The 17626-nt window shown below is 38.4% G+C and overlaps 1 protein-coding gene across 1 annotated transcript; it reads left to right on the top strand.

Annotated features, from left to right (window-relative positions):
• Positions 1–3379: 3379 nt before the first annotated feature.
• LOC121525420 (olfactory receptor 13C5-like) lies at positions 3380–4508 on the top strand. The gene has a single exon (XM_041811421.1). It carries the CDS (start codon positions 3380–3382, stop codon positions 4298–4300), a length of 921 nt encoding a protein of 306 aa, XP_041667355.1. The 3' UTR covers positions 4301–4508.
• The last annotated feature ends 13118 nt before the right edge of the window (positions 4509–17626 follow it).

Here is a 17626-nt window from a genome sequence, read left to right as displayed (position 1 = left end):
GTAGAAAAGGAGAACCCACTACAAGGCAGGATAGTCTCCTCCCTTGCAACATCCTACCAGTGAGAGAAAGGTTTTTCTGCTGTAGCCTTCATCAAGACAAAATGCAGACCAAAGCTGGACACTGACAAAGAACTGAGTGGCAGTCTCAAAACTGCACTCAGGACCCGATAAGATCCATGAACAAAACAAGCCAGCAGTAGTCAATGCAATTATTGAAGGACTAGAAAAATTAATGTTAAAAATGTTCAAAGTTTTTATCTTTAGCAAATAGATTCTTTTCAAAGTCAGATCTTTAAAACTCAGTTTAAAGAAATGTTTTTTGTAATAAAAGGAATTTGTTTTAAAAAATCCTGACAGTGTGTTTGTGTTTCTTTTACATGTTTGTACATGTTGATTTGTACACTGAGGGGTAGGTGAGGCCTGAAAATATTTTCATCTGCTTAAGGGGATCCCACAAGTGTTCAATGGGGTTGAGGTCAGGACTGCTGGCAGGCCATTTCATCCTCTCCACTCCCAAATTCTGGAGGTAGTCTCTGATAAACCCCGCTCTGTGGGGGCGAGCGTTGTCATCTTGGCGGACAGAGTTCAGTCCCAGACTGTGGAGATATGGGATTGCCACTGGTTGCAGAATCTCATTTTTATATCTCTCTGCATTGAGATTGCCTCCAATGATGACAAGCCTCGTATTTACAGTGAGGGAGATGCCAACCCACTCCATCACACTGTCTCCACTAAAAGATGTTACTCTATTAGTGCAGCAATCAGCATAGCGTTCTCTGCATCTTCTCCACACTTTGACCCTACGATATACATGACGTTCCTGCACATGTTCAGGTTTTGGTGCATGTTTTGCCGACACCAGCGCAAACAGGCCTGGTGGTAAAGGGAAGTCAAGGTGCCCCTCCTGGCAGTCCTATGAGACCGGAGACTGGCTGCTTGCAGTCTGTTCCAGATTGTCTTGGCAGAGAGCCGTCGGCAAAATCATCCTGCAAACCTTGACTGCAAATCTCTAAAAGACAGCCTACGGTACCTAAGTGCTGACAGGGTGAGGAAACGGTCTTCACGGGGTGTCGTCTTCTTGGGATGCCCACTTTTTGGCCCGTCTCTGACATCCCCCGTTATATGGAACTTGGCCTTCAGTTTGGAGATGGTACTAGGGCTCACTCCAAACAATGCCGCAACTTGGTTTTGTGGAACACCAGCTTGAAGTTGCCCTATTGCACAGGCCCTATCCAGATCAGTCAAACGTGGCATGCCAATTCTTGGAGTAGACACCTACTGACCACTGTAGCAGGGCCCATGTTCACAGGTGGCAGCACCTGGCGCTAAACAAAACTCAATAGCAAGAGCAAAATAAGCTGTTTGGCATTGGCAGAGGAGATTTGGCAGATTTTTCATGGCCCCAACCCACATACTCAGCTCTGCTGTTCATCCCACAAATGCATGTTCCTGACAAATGTGGCTCCATTTAAAAGGGAAATGAACAGGCTTTCCAACAATATAAGATTTATTGCCAAGAAGCATTGTTACAACTAAGACATAATGTACCAAACACAAATTTCCTTATTTTTTGTGCTAAGTTTATTTCTATGATCTTTTTAAACTTTTGCCTATCTGGAAAAAGATTTCTCTGAGTTTACTAAACATATTTAGATGCAGTTTTTATTTTTAATGAGAACAACAATCTCAGGCTTTCTTTGAGTTTTATCCAGCTCCATTTTAATACCAGTTAACGGGATATTAGGGTACTTTTGAGGTTGGGTTGTTAAAGGTGCTTAGCAAAAGTAGTGGCATTATCCTCCTGATATTTCAGTGTGTGGCCTCTTCTAACAGGACAGGGAAGCCAGGCTATACAGCACTATAAGGTTGCTGGAACGAATTTCAGGGTTCCAATGTAATATGAATATTTAAAAACTCATTAGTATTCAAAGGCTGAAGTTGGTACTCAAACGTGTTTTAAGAATATTTTTGCCGTTTATAATTGCTCGCGAGTCTCTCCCCTCTCTCATTGGCCTCTACTGCACCCATATGTAGGTGTAAGAACCAAATTATTTGTCACATGACATATGACATGATAAAATTTTCACACGAAACACAGAGGCACCAATGGCCGCCATTGGGGATGTTCATCTACAAGGTGGTGCACACGCTGGCGGTGATTTGGCAATTGAGGCTTCACTACATCAAGAGACACTGATGTACGAGTGTAAAATTGCGTCGCCCACCGACAGTAACTTGCTGTGGTGGTGGAAAACATTCCAGTCCAGGTATCCTCTCTTGTTCTGGCTCGCACGCCATTACCTGTGCATCCCGGGTACCTCTTGTCAGGGCGGAGAGGGTTTTCTCTGTGGCTGGGACTATAGTGAACAAAAACACTCTGCTCTTGATTCAGAAGACGAGGATCGCCTCGTGTTTTTAGGTAAAACATGTAGGGACAAGATAGTACCAACATTTTTAAAAAGGTTTTGTACATTATAAAGATGATGTCATCACTGCTGTAATCGGCGCAATTTAATTTGTTTTTGTTTAACATTTCATTTCTAACCCGTTTGTTTGTTTTAAAGTGGACCATCAGTACTAAAACCCATTAAAGGTCTCTAAATGGTGCAGGTGGCTGTTTGCACTAAAAAAAGTACATAAAATTTAACATTAACTACTTTTGCTTTTTGCTCATTATTTCCTCATTGCAATCTGTAATGTGATATTGAGAGGTCCTCTAGTGGACAAATGTGTAACCACACTGTGATTAAAGCAACTGAACATTTTACATACATATCAAAACAAATGTGCATAAATTTTCAAATATAATTGGAAATCTGCAAAAAAATAATACATGAAATTTGAATGGGACTGTAGATGAATATTGACTGCCCTACAGCACTGCAGATGGGTACAGCTGCTCAACGTACTTTAGTGAGTTTACAGAACAATTGGCCAAAAAACAATGTTAGGTCAATTGAACACTATATCAAATTTTTTTGCGTGTTAAATTTTACTGACATGATAAAAATCTTAAATGGCCAAACATCTTAAACAAAGTTGCATCAGCTAAAACACGAAGGCTTCTAGAGTTTCCTGAAGTAGTCGACATGTTTGCAGCAAGGTTGATGAGATCCATAGAGGATGAAACTACCTGATGAAAACATCCCACAGACTCAAACAGGGAACTTTTCAGGTATAAATACAAGCAGCCTCTGCATCATTCAGGTCTTGCTTTTGAAGATGTGTGAGTTTTGTTGAACAGGTTGTACTACATCACTTATCATGTTTCCTTTCCTCTTCTTGAATGTTCTTCATATAAAACTCCTTAATCAAATTCAGTGGGTTTGCCTGTAATCTCACCTTCATATTGCAGAGATGAATGTTTGTTTGGTGCTCAATGAACAGAGAGATGAATGTGTCGTATATTACTCTAGGTGGGTATGTAGGACTAGAGAAATATGGCTATGTTTATTTTCTGATCATTTTCACTGTATATATTTTAATCATCTGCTTTAATGCAACTATTGTATGTCTGATTGTGACTCACCAAAACCTGCATGAACCCATGTATATTTTCATTGCAGCACTGCTAATCAACTCTCTTCTCTTCAGCACTTCTGTCTATCCAAAGCTGTTGGTTGATGTTTTATCTGAGACACAGGTCATATCACATCCAATGTGTCACCTTCAAATTTTCATGTTTTACTCTTCAGGTGGTTCAGAGTTTTTACTGCTGTCAGCCATGGCGTTTGACAGATATGTATCCATATGTAAACCTCTGCAGCATCCAGTTATTATGAGGAAACCCACTGTTATTGCTCTCTTAGTCCTGGCTTGGTTTCTGCCTGCTATTCAACTAGCAGGGCAAGTGACTTTATTGACACAAAGAAAACTCTGCAGGTTCACTTTAAATGGAATTTTCTGCAACAACTCCATATTCACACTTCACTGTGAGAGCTCAAATCTATTAACAACACTTGGGTTAATCATTTTTTTAAATCTCATAATTTGTCCTTTACTTTACATCATTTTCACATACACACAGATCCTCATAGTGTCCTACAGAAGCTGTGGAGAAGTCAGGAGGAAAGCTGCTCAGACGTGTTTACCTCACCTGCTGGTTTTAATCAATGTCTGCCTGTTGGGCACATATGATATACTTAAAATCAGACTGGAATCTCGCATTTCTAAAACTGCACGTTTAATAATGACCTTACAGCTGATTTTTTATCACCCCCTCTTTAATCCAATCATATACGGTGTAAAGATGAAAGAAATTTTCAAACATCTCAAAGGGCTGTTTGTGAAAGTGAAATAATTCTGTTCTGAATGTATTTAATCATTTTTTAAAAAGTGTTATAGTTTTGATTTGCTCTGATAAATTGATCTTCTAAACATGTTGTTAATTGCTTATTGATTTATAAGGGTTTTTTCCCAGTCTGAAAATGAGCCTGACGTGGTTCCTGCATGCTGATTACTGTTTATTATGCACAAAGCCATTTTCCTTTAAAATTAAAATAATTAAATAAGCCTTTTAAGAATTCTTGTTAACTGTTTTTTTGTTTTGTTTTTTTTTTTTTCATATCAAAGCCTGTCTTCTCATACAAAAAACATTACCCTGTAGTAGAACAACAAAAGAGCTCATGTGAGTGTTTACAGAGTTGAAATATATTGGTCTTATATTTTTGTGAATTTTGATGGACGAATTTGTAATTTTTGTCTCATTACTTTGGAAAAGCAAACTATTTCTGCCATAATAAATGTCTGGTAAATGATCAAGAAATGTCAAATTGTATGATTCACATAAAGGTTTGATGATGTTCACAAATAAGGAGTATAAAGCATTATCATAAAGAAGCAACTTACTGTCAGGATTCAAGTTCAATTTAGGAGCACTTAAAAATGCTTTGTTTTCAGTTAGTCCACTATGGATTTATTTAAAAAGAAACTTCACCAGTCCATGATAGCAGTGTAAATATTGCAGTTTGCACGTCTTTTTAAGTGTGTATGAATGTGAGTTTTAATATTCTTTCTCTTCCACACTTTGTTCTTTGTGGCACCGGCAAGCTTTTCCAGTGTTTCCCCTACCATCCTAGGGGCGCCCCCAGCCCCCCTTGAAGTTAAAGTTAATTTTATTTAACTGTATTTTCTATATACCACCAGATCACAACACAAGTCATTAAAGGATACCTTTCCTCTAGAGCAGGTCTCTACCTTGGCCCTTTATTAAACAAGATTCTATGGAAAAATTAAAAAGACACTTGATGAATGATGACTGGGACACAGTATATAAAGAAAAAGATACTAATAAAGCTTATAATGAATATCCAAAAGTATTTAAATCTTTATATGATATGAATCGTCCAATCACGCAAGTTAACAAAAAGAATAAATATAATGATGGTGATGTCATCAGGCAGGTAAAGGTGCTGATCTGAGGGAGGCAGGTAAACATAGAAGCCTTATAATGATGATAACATGACGATTTTAGTTTCTAAAAACGTTCACTAGAACTCATCAGGCTGCTGTGTTAGATGTAGTCAGTTTGACCTTGGTAATCCATCATGTGGAATTAATCTGATCAGTGAAAGCTACAAAAACAATCTGACTTTATTTCACTCAGATTTTCTTCAGACTTTTAGACTGATAGGAAAACTAACAGCCCTCACACCCTTGGTTACATGAGTTTCAAAATGCAGAAAACACCATCTTTCTTAACTTTTATTCAGAGAAGGACCCTCATGACCCCACTCTGACTTATACCCCCCAGGAATTTTGGCTTCCATGACACCCTGACCTTAAGTGACCTCAAAATACCGTCTTGAAGTCTGGCTGTATGCACCACCGTCAGACCCATGTGTGGACAAACGTGTGGTTATTTTATCAGATGATCAGGTATGTGTTTCTGCATCACTTTGTATGCCAAGAGTCTCTCTGAGCTTCATCAACACACAAACAGCCCTGGCCTAGAGTATCTCTCCTCCTCCAGAGTGCACTAATAAACACACAGACAAGCAGAGCCACCTTCATGCAGACACGTGCAGCAGTAGGGGAGAGGCACAACATAACAGCTTTTAGATTTGGCTAAATCATTTTACAAAAATTTGAGTAACATTCATCAAATCATCATAATACCAACATAAACATCTCTGCCACAAATCAACAGTGGAATTGTGTTTTTAAGTTCATCAGTTTTTTAGAAAATTGCAGGATTAAATCTACATGTTATACGAACCTCCTCATATTATCATATATTTATGTAAGGGTTAATGCCTGATAAGGTGTCCAATTATCAGGGATTAATGGACAACGCAAAGGTGAGTGTCCCATTAACCTGGCACACCAGATGGATTTGTTTCGCACATCTGGAAAACCTTCGATATACAGCGTTTGGGAAAGGGCAGAGCCTTGGAAAAAAAAACTCAGGGGGTGATTGGATGAACATTCTGTCCGTCACATCTTTATAGGCCAATCAGAGCAACAAAACACGTGACATAGCCGCTACCGAGGAGTAAACTCCACAGGGAACTTTTGTCGTTCTTGAAAAGAAAACAACTCACTGCTGTTCTTTGTTCTTCTTTTAACAAAGAAATGTCATCAAGTTCTGATAAAACTGACGCTTTAGCAGCATCCACACTAATCTCTTCTGCCATAACTGCACCAGCCTCTTGTTGCTGCTTGCATACGTCACGACTTCGCTGCACCTGAAAGTACTGCCCCTCATCGATGATTGGTTCTGTTACTTTCTAACTGGGCCCAAACAGTTCAGACAGGAGCTTTGCAAGATGGATTCACCAGTGAGAAACACAGAAACAGGCGTATCCATCTGCTATGCAAAGTTAGCGTCCCGTTCCATCCGTGTGATGGTCTGGGGCTGCTTTGCTGCTTCAGGACCTGGACCACTTAACCATGAATTCTGCTCTCTACCAGAAAATCCTGAAGGAGAATGTCCAGTCATCAGTTCATGACCTCAAGCTCAAGCACACTTGGGTTATGGAGCAGGACAATGATCTTAAACACACCAGGAAGTCCACCTCTGAATGGCTTCAAAATGAAGGTTTTGGAGTGGTCTAGTCAAAGTCTGGACTTGAATCTGATTCAGATGCTGTAGCATGACTTTAAACAGGCTGTTCATGCTGGAAAACCCTCTAATATGGCTGAATTAAAACTATTCAGCAAAGAAGAGTGGGTCAAAATTCCTCCACAGCAATGAGAAAGACTCATCACCAGTTATCACAAATGCTTGTTTGCAGTTGCTGCCACCAAGGGTGGAACAACCAGGTATTAGGTTTAGGGGGTGATGACTTTTTCCCTTAATAAATGGAATCATCATTTAAAAACTGCATTTTGTTTTTACTCTGGTAGAAAAAAATATCTGAAAAGGTATTTAAGACCACTCTCTCAAAAACTCTTGAGACAAAGAAAAGGATTGGGACAGGCCTGTCATTAGTTGGAGAGTCAGCATCCAAACCAGGTTTCTCTAACAAAGGTTTAACCATAGCAGTTTTTCAGAAAGCTCCAGTGAAGAGTGAGAATTCAAAATAGATAACATATAAAGGACTAATGTGGGCCAAACCCTTTTAAAAATCCACGACGCAGAGGATCTAGAGGACAAGTCATGCACTGCAATGCCTTCACAACCTTAGTTAGACTGTCCAAAGAAACAGGCTCAAATTCAAACAGTCTAGACCAGTGCTTCTCAACCTTGGGGTCGAGACCCCTTGGGGGTCACGAGACACTGAGAGGGGGTCTCCAAATGATCTGAAAAACTAAGAATATTTTGTAAATTACACTGTTGCCACTTTATACCGATTTTGCCAAATTTTAACCCGTTTTCCTTATTTTTTCCCACCACTTTTAAACTATTTTTGTCAATTTCAGACCCTTTCCACCACTCTTTTCCTGCTTGTTGTCCGCTAAACCAATTCTTGCCACTTAGCCCTAATGTTGCCTCTGTTGACCCATTACTGCCACTATAAACTGCATTCAACGCCCAGTTGTTCCCAATTTAACCACATTTCACTATCTGATATTCCCATTTTTGCCAGTTTAAGCTAACCTTGCAAAGCAGATGGATACACCCGTTGCCTTTTTTTCCACTGGCGGATCCATCTCGCAAAGCTCCCATCTGAACCATCTGGGCCCGGTTAGAAAGTGACAAGACCAATCAGCTACAAGGGGCAGTACTTTCAGGCACAGCAGAGTCGTGATGTAAACAAACAGCAGCTAGAGCTGGTGCAGTTATGGAGGAAGAGATTAGCGTGGATGCTGCTAAAGCGCCGGTTTTATCAGAACTTGACGACATTTCTTCATTTAGAGAAGGACAAAGAACAGCAGAGAGTTGTTTTCTTTTCAAAAACGACAAAAGTTGAGTACTTACATGTCTATAGTCACCATGGTTCGCGTAATTTCTCAGTAGCTGTGCACGCACAGCTCGATAGCGGCTACGTCATGTGTTTTGTTGCTCTTATTGGCCTGTAGAGATGTGACAGACAGAACATTCATCCAATCACTCTCCAAGTTTTTTTTCAAATACTCTGCCTTTTCTCAAACGTTTCCTATTGAAATTGTCCCAGATGGACCAATCTGGCGTGTCAATATTAACCAATATCTGCCTATTTTCTCTTTCTCAGTCAACACTTTTTTGCCACTTTATATTAATTTTCATAATCCCATTTCACCAAATTTGCACCCATTTTTTCCAAATTTAAAACCTCTCAGTCACTTTTAACTCCCTTTTACCACTATTTATACCACTGTAACTGATGTTTACCTTTTTTCTCTTATTTTTTTATGTTTTTTTTTTTTGCCACTTCTAACCCATTTCTGCTGCTAAAATCAAATTTCACCACCTTTTCCACCATTTTCTTTGCCATTACTACCTCATTTTTAATTATTTTTTAACAAAAGAGATTTACATTTTTAAGAAGGCTTGTTACTACACAAATGATCAAAAAAGATATGTTTTCATTGATTAGAGTGGTTATTTTTTCAGGTTAAATATAAAATATAGATATCACAGCTTAACTTTACAACTGACCATGATTTTGCTGACCTCAATGGGCCCCTAGTTGGGCTGGCCCCAGAAAGCTTTCCCATTTATCCACCCTTATGGACGGCCTTGTGTCCATGCTACTATTCTTGAATGTGCATGGCTGTGTTCAACCACCTTCAGGTACAGTGGGGGTCCCCAGTCTCTGGCACCTTTATTTTGGGGGTCACGGGCTGAAAAAGTGGAGAACCCCTTGTCTAGACTACTGCAGATGGAAGAAGGAAGTAAACCCTCTGATTTACCAGTTAAAGACTGGGGAATTTTAATTATTATTTTAGTTTGTCAACTGTGTTTCATCAGGAACAGAGAAAATATTTAGTTATATAAGCAGTAGATATATTCTGGGATTTTTTTAAACGTTATCAAATCATCATCCTGTCACTTGATTTCTGGTGAAAGGAAAAAATCAGCCAAGCTATCTGAGTACTATTTCTTATCAAACATTTCTAAGTAAGCTCACCTACAGCTTCATGGTTGTGTCTCATTTTCCAAACCTCAAAATCAATCTGATAAAAACATTGAGCAATAAGAGCTGATGTGCTGTGTGACAGGATGTAGTTTATTCACTCAGACATATAGCTCAAAATAGGAGAGTAAGAACAGCTTTAAACATTTAACACGACAAAAATACAGAAAAACAAGATTAAAAGCAGCAAGGTGCAAACAGGTTTAAAGGTAAACTAGTGCAAAAAAAGTTAGAGATAGCAGAGGAAAACTGTAACAGCTGTGTTAGTGACTGGGTAATATGTGCAGTCATTAGTATAACAATGTACAGCCCTATTCACACATGCACACAACTCCTGAAGACGTCCTAAATTTACTCAAGTGAGCTGCCGAACTCTACAGGTGACTGGATGGAGGGCGGTTAAGCCGCTGCTGCTACAGACCAGGCTGACTCTCACTCAGGGTTGGAGTGGGACTCATTTTCAGCCCTGGAGTTTCATGGCTCACACCAGCCTGCTCTAGTTCACAACCTTTCACCAGAGTTATTCACCTGAACATTAAGTGTATTAACTATATTAATGCACAATTAGTTTATTAATAATTTTAGAAGCGCTAATGGTTAATTTTAGCGTTCAGTTACAGAAAATCTGGAATCATCTCATGTGTTACTGACATCAACAATCACACTGAGCTCTATACTGGGGCCTGGCTCTGTTACTCACACTAAAATCAAGTTTAAAATAATATTTCTCTAGTCATTGAAAGCCAGTTCCTGCAACTAAAAACTAATAAAAATCTATATTTACATTTTATTATTTTGACTGTTTCAGTATTATGACCTTCTATGTCAGTCAGTCATTTCTAAGTGGGAGTGTTATAGTTGTAAAAGTCTTTTGTTGTTTTAAAAGTCTTTCCTTCATGAAAGCTTTTTCAGTCTTTGTGAGTCAAATTGTTTTATTTTTTTACATATCCCTGAGTCATCAGGGTTTTTTTCCTGGGCAGCTTTTCCTTAGAACAGGTAAATATTGTTCTCTTTTTTCACATTAACATTGGCTGAGTCCTACCTGTCCTCTCTTACGGCTGTGCTTGGTAGTGGTCATGGCTCCTCAGCTCTCAGTAGCAAAGTGGTGGAGGGGCTGCAGCTGCTGAAGAGGTGTTTGACACTTAGTTCTTCTAACAACTACTAGTATTTGCATAGAGCTTATTTTTGTTGTGTACATACATATGTTGTATACAAGTCATTGATAAACTTGGACAGTGGGTGCACGGTTTATACTGTTATGTGTTGAACACGTGCTTCTGCTAACTTACCTGTGTCACCTGGCATGTTTTTTAGTCTAACGTTTTAGCCAACGTCACTCTAGTTATTGTCCATCTTTCTCACACCTGTGACTTTCTTGGGTCAGAAGGATTAACATGGTCCATGTGGAACTAATGGGACCGTTTTGTTTCCAGTCAGAAGGACACGGAGAGGCTGAAACCACACACTCATCCCCTTCTCCCTATCCACTATATAGTCAGCAGCACAGTGGACTATAGTGGACTTTATAGTGGACTCAACTGTCAACTGCCAATTCAACGACTTAGTCGCTACATTAGCGAGTTTTCAGACCCCTCTAGCGACTCTAAAAAAAAGCGACTGGCGACAAATCTAGCGACTTTTTCTGGTGTCAGTAGACTTTTGGAGACTTCTGACGTGTTGTTGCTCCTCTCCGGTGCAGCCGTGGACCCCTCCCCATCTCAAAGCACTCACAGACAGCCCAGTACTCGCGCAACAGTCCCTCTCTACTGCAGGGAAGCAGGAGACATTCACCCCTCCTCGTCCAGACTGCAGATGAACCGCTGTGAAGGCGCCTTGACAGTTTTTCTATTGTCTCCTTTTGGTCCGTTTAGATTGTAAATGAAGGTTGTACTAAAAAAAATGTTCATGTTTCACTGTGATAACTCAGGTTATCTAGAATTATAAAAAATGAATAAATAAAATTTGAAGTAACTCTCTCATTTTTGCTGGTCCTAAGCCCAGAAAAAGGAGGAGGGTTGGAAATATAACATTATAAAAACAAGAATCAACAGAAGAAAGTTAATTTGTAGTTCTAAACATATTGAGGGTCTTTTTTTACTAACCTTTTGTCTCTCATGACGTTATTCTTCTCCTACAGCATCCATTACAATTAAAAGCATACAGACAATTATGCAAATTAAGTGATGACATCATGTAGCGACTTCTGGTGTCTTTTAGGACAGCCAATAGCTTCTTTCCCTACTGAGGAGTTGGCAACGCTGCTCGTAGATCTCCATGACAACGGCTGAGGATCGAAATGAATTTCACAACAAAATTGTGGCCAATGAAAATGCTCAGTGGCTTGTAACTTTTCAAAAACAAGTAGCCATCATTGCCAGTGAGCAAAAAGGTTAATTTCAAGCCCTGATTATAAGCCTACTCGCTTGTGGATGTTTATTGCAGCCGCAGTGCGCATGTTCGTTTTCAGAAAGTGCCGTTTTCCCTGTTTACATGGAGACGGCGTCTTGAAAAACTTCCACTCTGGACCCCGTTTCTGAAAAGTTCCCTCCATATCTTCATATCCTAGGAGTGCATTATTGCATCAGTAAATCAGGCATCCTGATTACTGCATGCTTAAATGGTGTGCAGTTAAAGAAAAAGTTAGTATTTGAGGATTTTTCTCACTAATAAAACACACACTTCAACAAGAGATGAAAAACCTGTTAAGATGAGACAGCATGTGAAGAAATAGCTAAAACGCATAAAGCTGCATGGTAAAACATAACCTGACTGAAACTAAAGTAATGTTTTTAAAGAAACCAATGAGAGCATCAGCAGTAGCAGGAGACGAGATCGTAGAAGTAGCAGTCATAATAATTATAATAAATACACAGAACATTATTATGACTTTGTAAGCAGAAATGCACATTTCAGATTAAAAAATAACATTTAAAGAGAATGAAAATCAAATTTGAAAATATACATTTCAAATTTTCAGAGGCCACTTCGATGGAAAGTAAAGTGTCCAAAGTACATCAGGGGTGTCCAAACTATGGCCCGGGGCCAAATGCAGCCTGAAGTCTAATTTAGATTGGCCTGCAGCAAATCCTAGAAATAAAATGAAAAATGGCCGACATTTGAACATGAAGCTTGTGCTTGACTGATGAACTTCAACGTTTCAGCACAAGACAGTACCACTATGCAATTTCTATAAACAAACATTTTGACAAGAAGAACTTATTGATGTGTTTTTTTGTGTGTTTGGCAAACTTGAGACAACACTCTACATCAGGGGTATCAACATTTAACCATAGACTATCAACGCATTATCACCAGTGATACATTTTGGGGGAATAAATAACCTTTTGAAATTAAAAAAGTCAAAATGATATATTTAAGAGCTCAAACTCTGAGAAAGAAATTAATTGAATAATTTCAAAAGGTAAAAACTCATTATTGAAAGTCAAAATAATGTTTCTATAAGTAAATATATGAGAAAGAAAAGTGACATCATTAATTTAAAAGGTCAAAATATGAGTTCAAATCATACATTTGAGTCTAACAGCAAAAAATATGAGATTAAAAGTCAAAGTTAGGAATTGGAAGGTCAAAACGTGATTCAATTTGAAATATTTAATTAAAAAGGTCAAAGTATGACTCAAAATTTAAAATTGTGAATCCAAAAGGTCAAAATGTGTAAAAAAAGTTAAAATTACAAATTGAAAAGTTTAAGATATGAAATAGAAATTCAAAGTTGTAGGGTTATGTTGTAATTCTGAGACGCAATATTGAAAGTATGAAATGAAACTCTCTTTCATTTTTCAAGGATATTTGAAATCATCGAGGTTAACTTTCCATTTTTGTAGAGGAGGAAATCTGCAGATCCATACCAGTGGGCCAGTTATAATAAAAATATGGTATGACCCTACAGGCCGGGTATAACTGTACCAGATATGGCCCCCCGGGCCTTGAGTTTGACATCCATGCTCTACATGGTAAACATACTGGCAACCAAAATGATACCAATATCTTATTCTCTAACTCCCTGATGGGTTACAGCAGCAAATAACAGCACCAATAATATTCCAGAGGTGGCACCTGTGGTAGTCAGGGACAAACAGGGCCCTTGAAACCTGACTGGCCTCCCCAAAAACCTGGAAATGACAGTTTGCCTTGTAAGTCATAAAATTAAGAGTTCAGTGTAAGTTTAGACAGGCCAAAGAGTCGAGCACTGTCATAATCACCACCCAAGCCCTCTCATTGAGACTTCTATACTAACAGTCAATATTTAGTCCAAAAAATGTTGTATTTGTTAAAAAGTTAAGAACTAGCTAATGAGACATATTGTGTTTGCTTTTATCTATTGTTTGTTTTTATCTGTAAAGTGACCTTGAGTGTTCAGAAAGGCGCTTCTAAATAAAATGTATTATTATTATTATTATTAAAACAGAAGGGGTAACCTTTTGGGGGGGGGGGGGGGGGGCTTAGGGCAGCAAAATGGCTAGGGCCAGCTCTGTGAACAACATTTACCACTCAGAATTTGGATTGCACTATATAGTGACTAGGGAGTGATCTGGGACACAGCCAGAGAGTTTTTTGAGGGGGAAAGTAACTGGAACAATAAGCCTGCCTGTGTCCATCCTAGCTAGTGCAGCCTGTTTCCTGCTGCTGTATGGCAGAAAGTAGCCCAGCCCACTGGGAACTCTCTCTGTTCTCCAGATTAGCCACTCCAGGCTGGCTGTCACACAATACAGGAGATCGTCTGGGGTGCTACGTTCAAGAGGAGCACCACCTCAAACCCTGTGTGTTTTGCAGTGGCATGCGCAGAATGACGTAGGGAAATGACATAAAGAAGAAGAGGAATTCTTGTTATTTAGAAAGATCTGAGTCATAAACTCACATCTCATGTAGATTTTCTATCAAGCACTGTAAAAAGCAACATCCATTTTACACATAAACATTGAGTTGAAATTACTCAGTTCTTCTTAACCTGTTCTAAATACTTATTATAAACAAGTTAACTGTACTTCTTGGCCATAACAGCCAAAGGGTTTGATTTACTTAAGTTTACTTAGTTTAAAAAAATTAAGTAAAAAGGGGGTATAATTAAGTTGTGTTAACTTAAAAATCCAAAACAGCGATTTGAACTCTATTTTTATGAGCTGATAGAACTTATTTCAGTTTTAAGTGAACAGTACTCAAACAATTTAAGTATTTTTTGTTATAACTCATATTATTTGAGTTTGTGGCAAATCTGCAGTTTTCCCAGAATGCCTTTGGGCACTAAACCTTTATGCACTCTGTTTGCTGCAGCTGTCTTTGCCAGGACACTTTTGAAAAAGAGATTTTTAATCTCAATGAGGTTTTCTCCTGGTTAAAAAAAGGTGAAATAAGATAAATAAATAAAATGCACCACAAGTGAAGTTGCTGTCTCAATTAAAGACATCCCGCCCATAGGGGGCACTGATACTGTTATTAGCATCAGTGAAAGTTATATGGCACTCTGTCATTGATGACGTGGGTCACCAACCGCCATTGTTGTGAAAGTTGGCACAAGATAATCCACCTTAGGTGAAATGATGACTTACAAAACTTTTGTACTAGCTGATGTTCTAAGGTAATCAGTTATCTGAGACATTTTGAGTGCTATTAACTAATCAGTGTTTACAATGCACTAAAAATGTTAAGTATTACACACTCAAAGTAGATGATTTAGGCTAAGTCCTGCAAACTTAAATTACCATTTGAATCTCAGTTGTGAGAACTTAAAATAACTGATTTAAAACTAGTAGTGAATACTTAAATAGTTCAAGTAGAACAAGTACTGTACACTACTAACAGACAAGTTTTTTAACTCACAAAAGTCAAGTGTAGTTTACTTGTTATTTTTGAGGCACCGAGTTTTTTAATCATTTTTTTCAAGTAAGCTCAACTCATTTTTTCTTACAGTGAGGTAACAGGACATTCACAACCACACACAACGTACATGACAGGATACACATTTGTTTTCATCAGTGCTGTGGTTCTGTCTTTAACTCATGAGCAAAGGTGTCTTCCTGTAGCACACACGTTACAGACAGACAGGCAGTGGTGTACGATGGAGGCACAGATAAAGCAGACACTGTCACAGTCAACTACAGATATCATTAGAGCACAACACTGAAACTGTGTCTGAAAATGTCAAGTGACTATTACTATTACTACCACACTGTAAACATTAGAAGCTCTAGTGTAATTATACATTATAGACTCACTCAAACTAAGTAACAATTATTGATCAAATGTACTCTGCCTTCAACAAACATGGTGGAGCCTGGCAGCTCTGCTCCACTGAAGGCTCAAACAAACCTAAAAGAGGATGCCAGGCTGACTTTTGGATTCAACAATCATAAAGACAGAGGACCAAAGATGGCCCATAGGCAGGATGGGCCACATGGAGGTCAAATAGTAAATTATACTAGTTTGAGGTCAACTTTTAATGCAAACCTCGACATCTTTAATAACGTGCCTGGTTGGAATATTATTTGTACGATTTCCAAATGTAGTTGTCTGAGAATCTCTTAAAGGTTGAAGTTAAACAGGTTTTGTAACTAAATATCCCTTCATGAATGGATTGAATCAAATTGATTCAGGCAATCAGGCTGTCAGCCTGAGCTTAGATGCAGTTTGATTTTTGCTTTAAGATACAGGTGACAAACTAAAGGCCCGGGGGCCAAATGCGGCCCGCGGTGCAGTAAATTTAACCTTGAAGATTTAAAAAAAGCACCTTGTTAAGCCATAAAAATCTGAAACAGTAGAGAGTAGAAATAGTCAGGAATGAGGGAAAGAAATGAATTTGTGTTTTTATTTCATATTTTCATTTTGCATCCCAATATTATGACCTAAACTTAGTATTTTGACTTTTTATTTCATATTTTGACCTTTTCTCTCATATTGTGACCTTTTAGGTTCATAATGTTAACTTCTGAGCTAGAATCTTATCTCATATTTTGACCTTTTAGAGTCACAATTTTTAATTTATCTTCTATTTTGACCTTTTAAATTCTTGGTTTTGTATTTTATCTCATATCTTGACCTTTAAACTCATGATTTTAAGTCTCTATCTCGTATATTTGCCTTTTAAAACCTTAGTTTGACTTTTAATTTGTATTTTGACCTTTGGGACTTATAAAATTGACTTTTTATCTCAGATTTTTAGCCTTTAACTCATTTACTTATTTATTTAGCATGTATTTGACATGGGCACACGTTAACATTGATGCTGTGCTATCATTTTATAATCATTTTGACTTTTTTTTTTTTTTTTTTAGAAATCTTAAAATCCTTTATCATCACTGTTTAATTTTCCCTATAATTCATTACCTTTGAAAACACGGTTGACAGTTTTCGGTTAAATCTTGAGCCTGTTAGGCCCTCAGGTTAGACCTAATTTCAGATTTTGGCCCCTGCTGTGATTGAGCTTGACACCCCTGATTTAAGACGATGTACAGACGATCAGATCAGACAGGAACATTCAGCTCTAACTCCTGTCTTTCCTTCTTTGTTTAGTCAGTTTTCATAATGTCATAAAGAAACTTTAATCCAGTAGTGAAATCATATGTGACTCTCAGCAGGTCCAGGATGGGTGAATGTGGATGTGATTCTCAAGGGCTCAAAATGCCGTCATCAGCTCTAGATCTCTAACAGGTAGCCTGGTTGTGGAAAAGGAAATCCCCCGCTGCGCTGGGCTGCTGTGTCACGTCAAACCAAGTAGAGGCAAGCTGCTCCATGTGAGAGAGAAGCCCCATCAGTTAGGCCTCTACCCTGTAAGGGGTTCTCAAAGTTTTCAGGGCTAGGGACCCCTTACAGGGTAGAAAAAGTTTCAAGGACCCCCACATAACCCTCACACTGATTTAACTTAAGTTAACTGCCATTTGAACTCCTAGATGCTGTATTTTAAAATCTTCAACCTAAATACAAGCTCTTTTCCAGTTGAGCGTGGCTTCTTACTTTTTGCAATTCTTTGAGCAACCAAATAAGAAGCCCTCTGTGCTTTTTTTTTATACGTGACAAGGGATATATTTACGGGATATCTCACAATCATATCTGAGTTTTTATTGGCCCAAAGCTGAATTATGTTGGCGTGATTGGTTTAGTATGGTTGTTTT

Source organism: Cheilinus undulatus, linkage group 2, assembly GCF_018320785.1.
Source record: "Cheilinus undulatus linkage group 2, ASM1832078v1, whole genome shotgun sequence".
In the NCBI taxonomy this organism is placed as follows: Eukaryota; Metazoa; Chordata; class Actinopteri; order Labriformes; family Labridae; genus Cheilinus; species Cheilinus undulatus.
Note: the sequence above shows the minus strand (reverse complement) of the source record. Positions and strands in the feature narration are given on the sequence as shown.

Excerpts from the sequence above, each read along its gene's own strand:
- LOC121525420 (XM_041811421.1), top strand. The coding sequence starts at position 3,380 with ATGAACAGAGAGATGAATGTGTCGTATATTACTCTAGGTGGGTATGTA.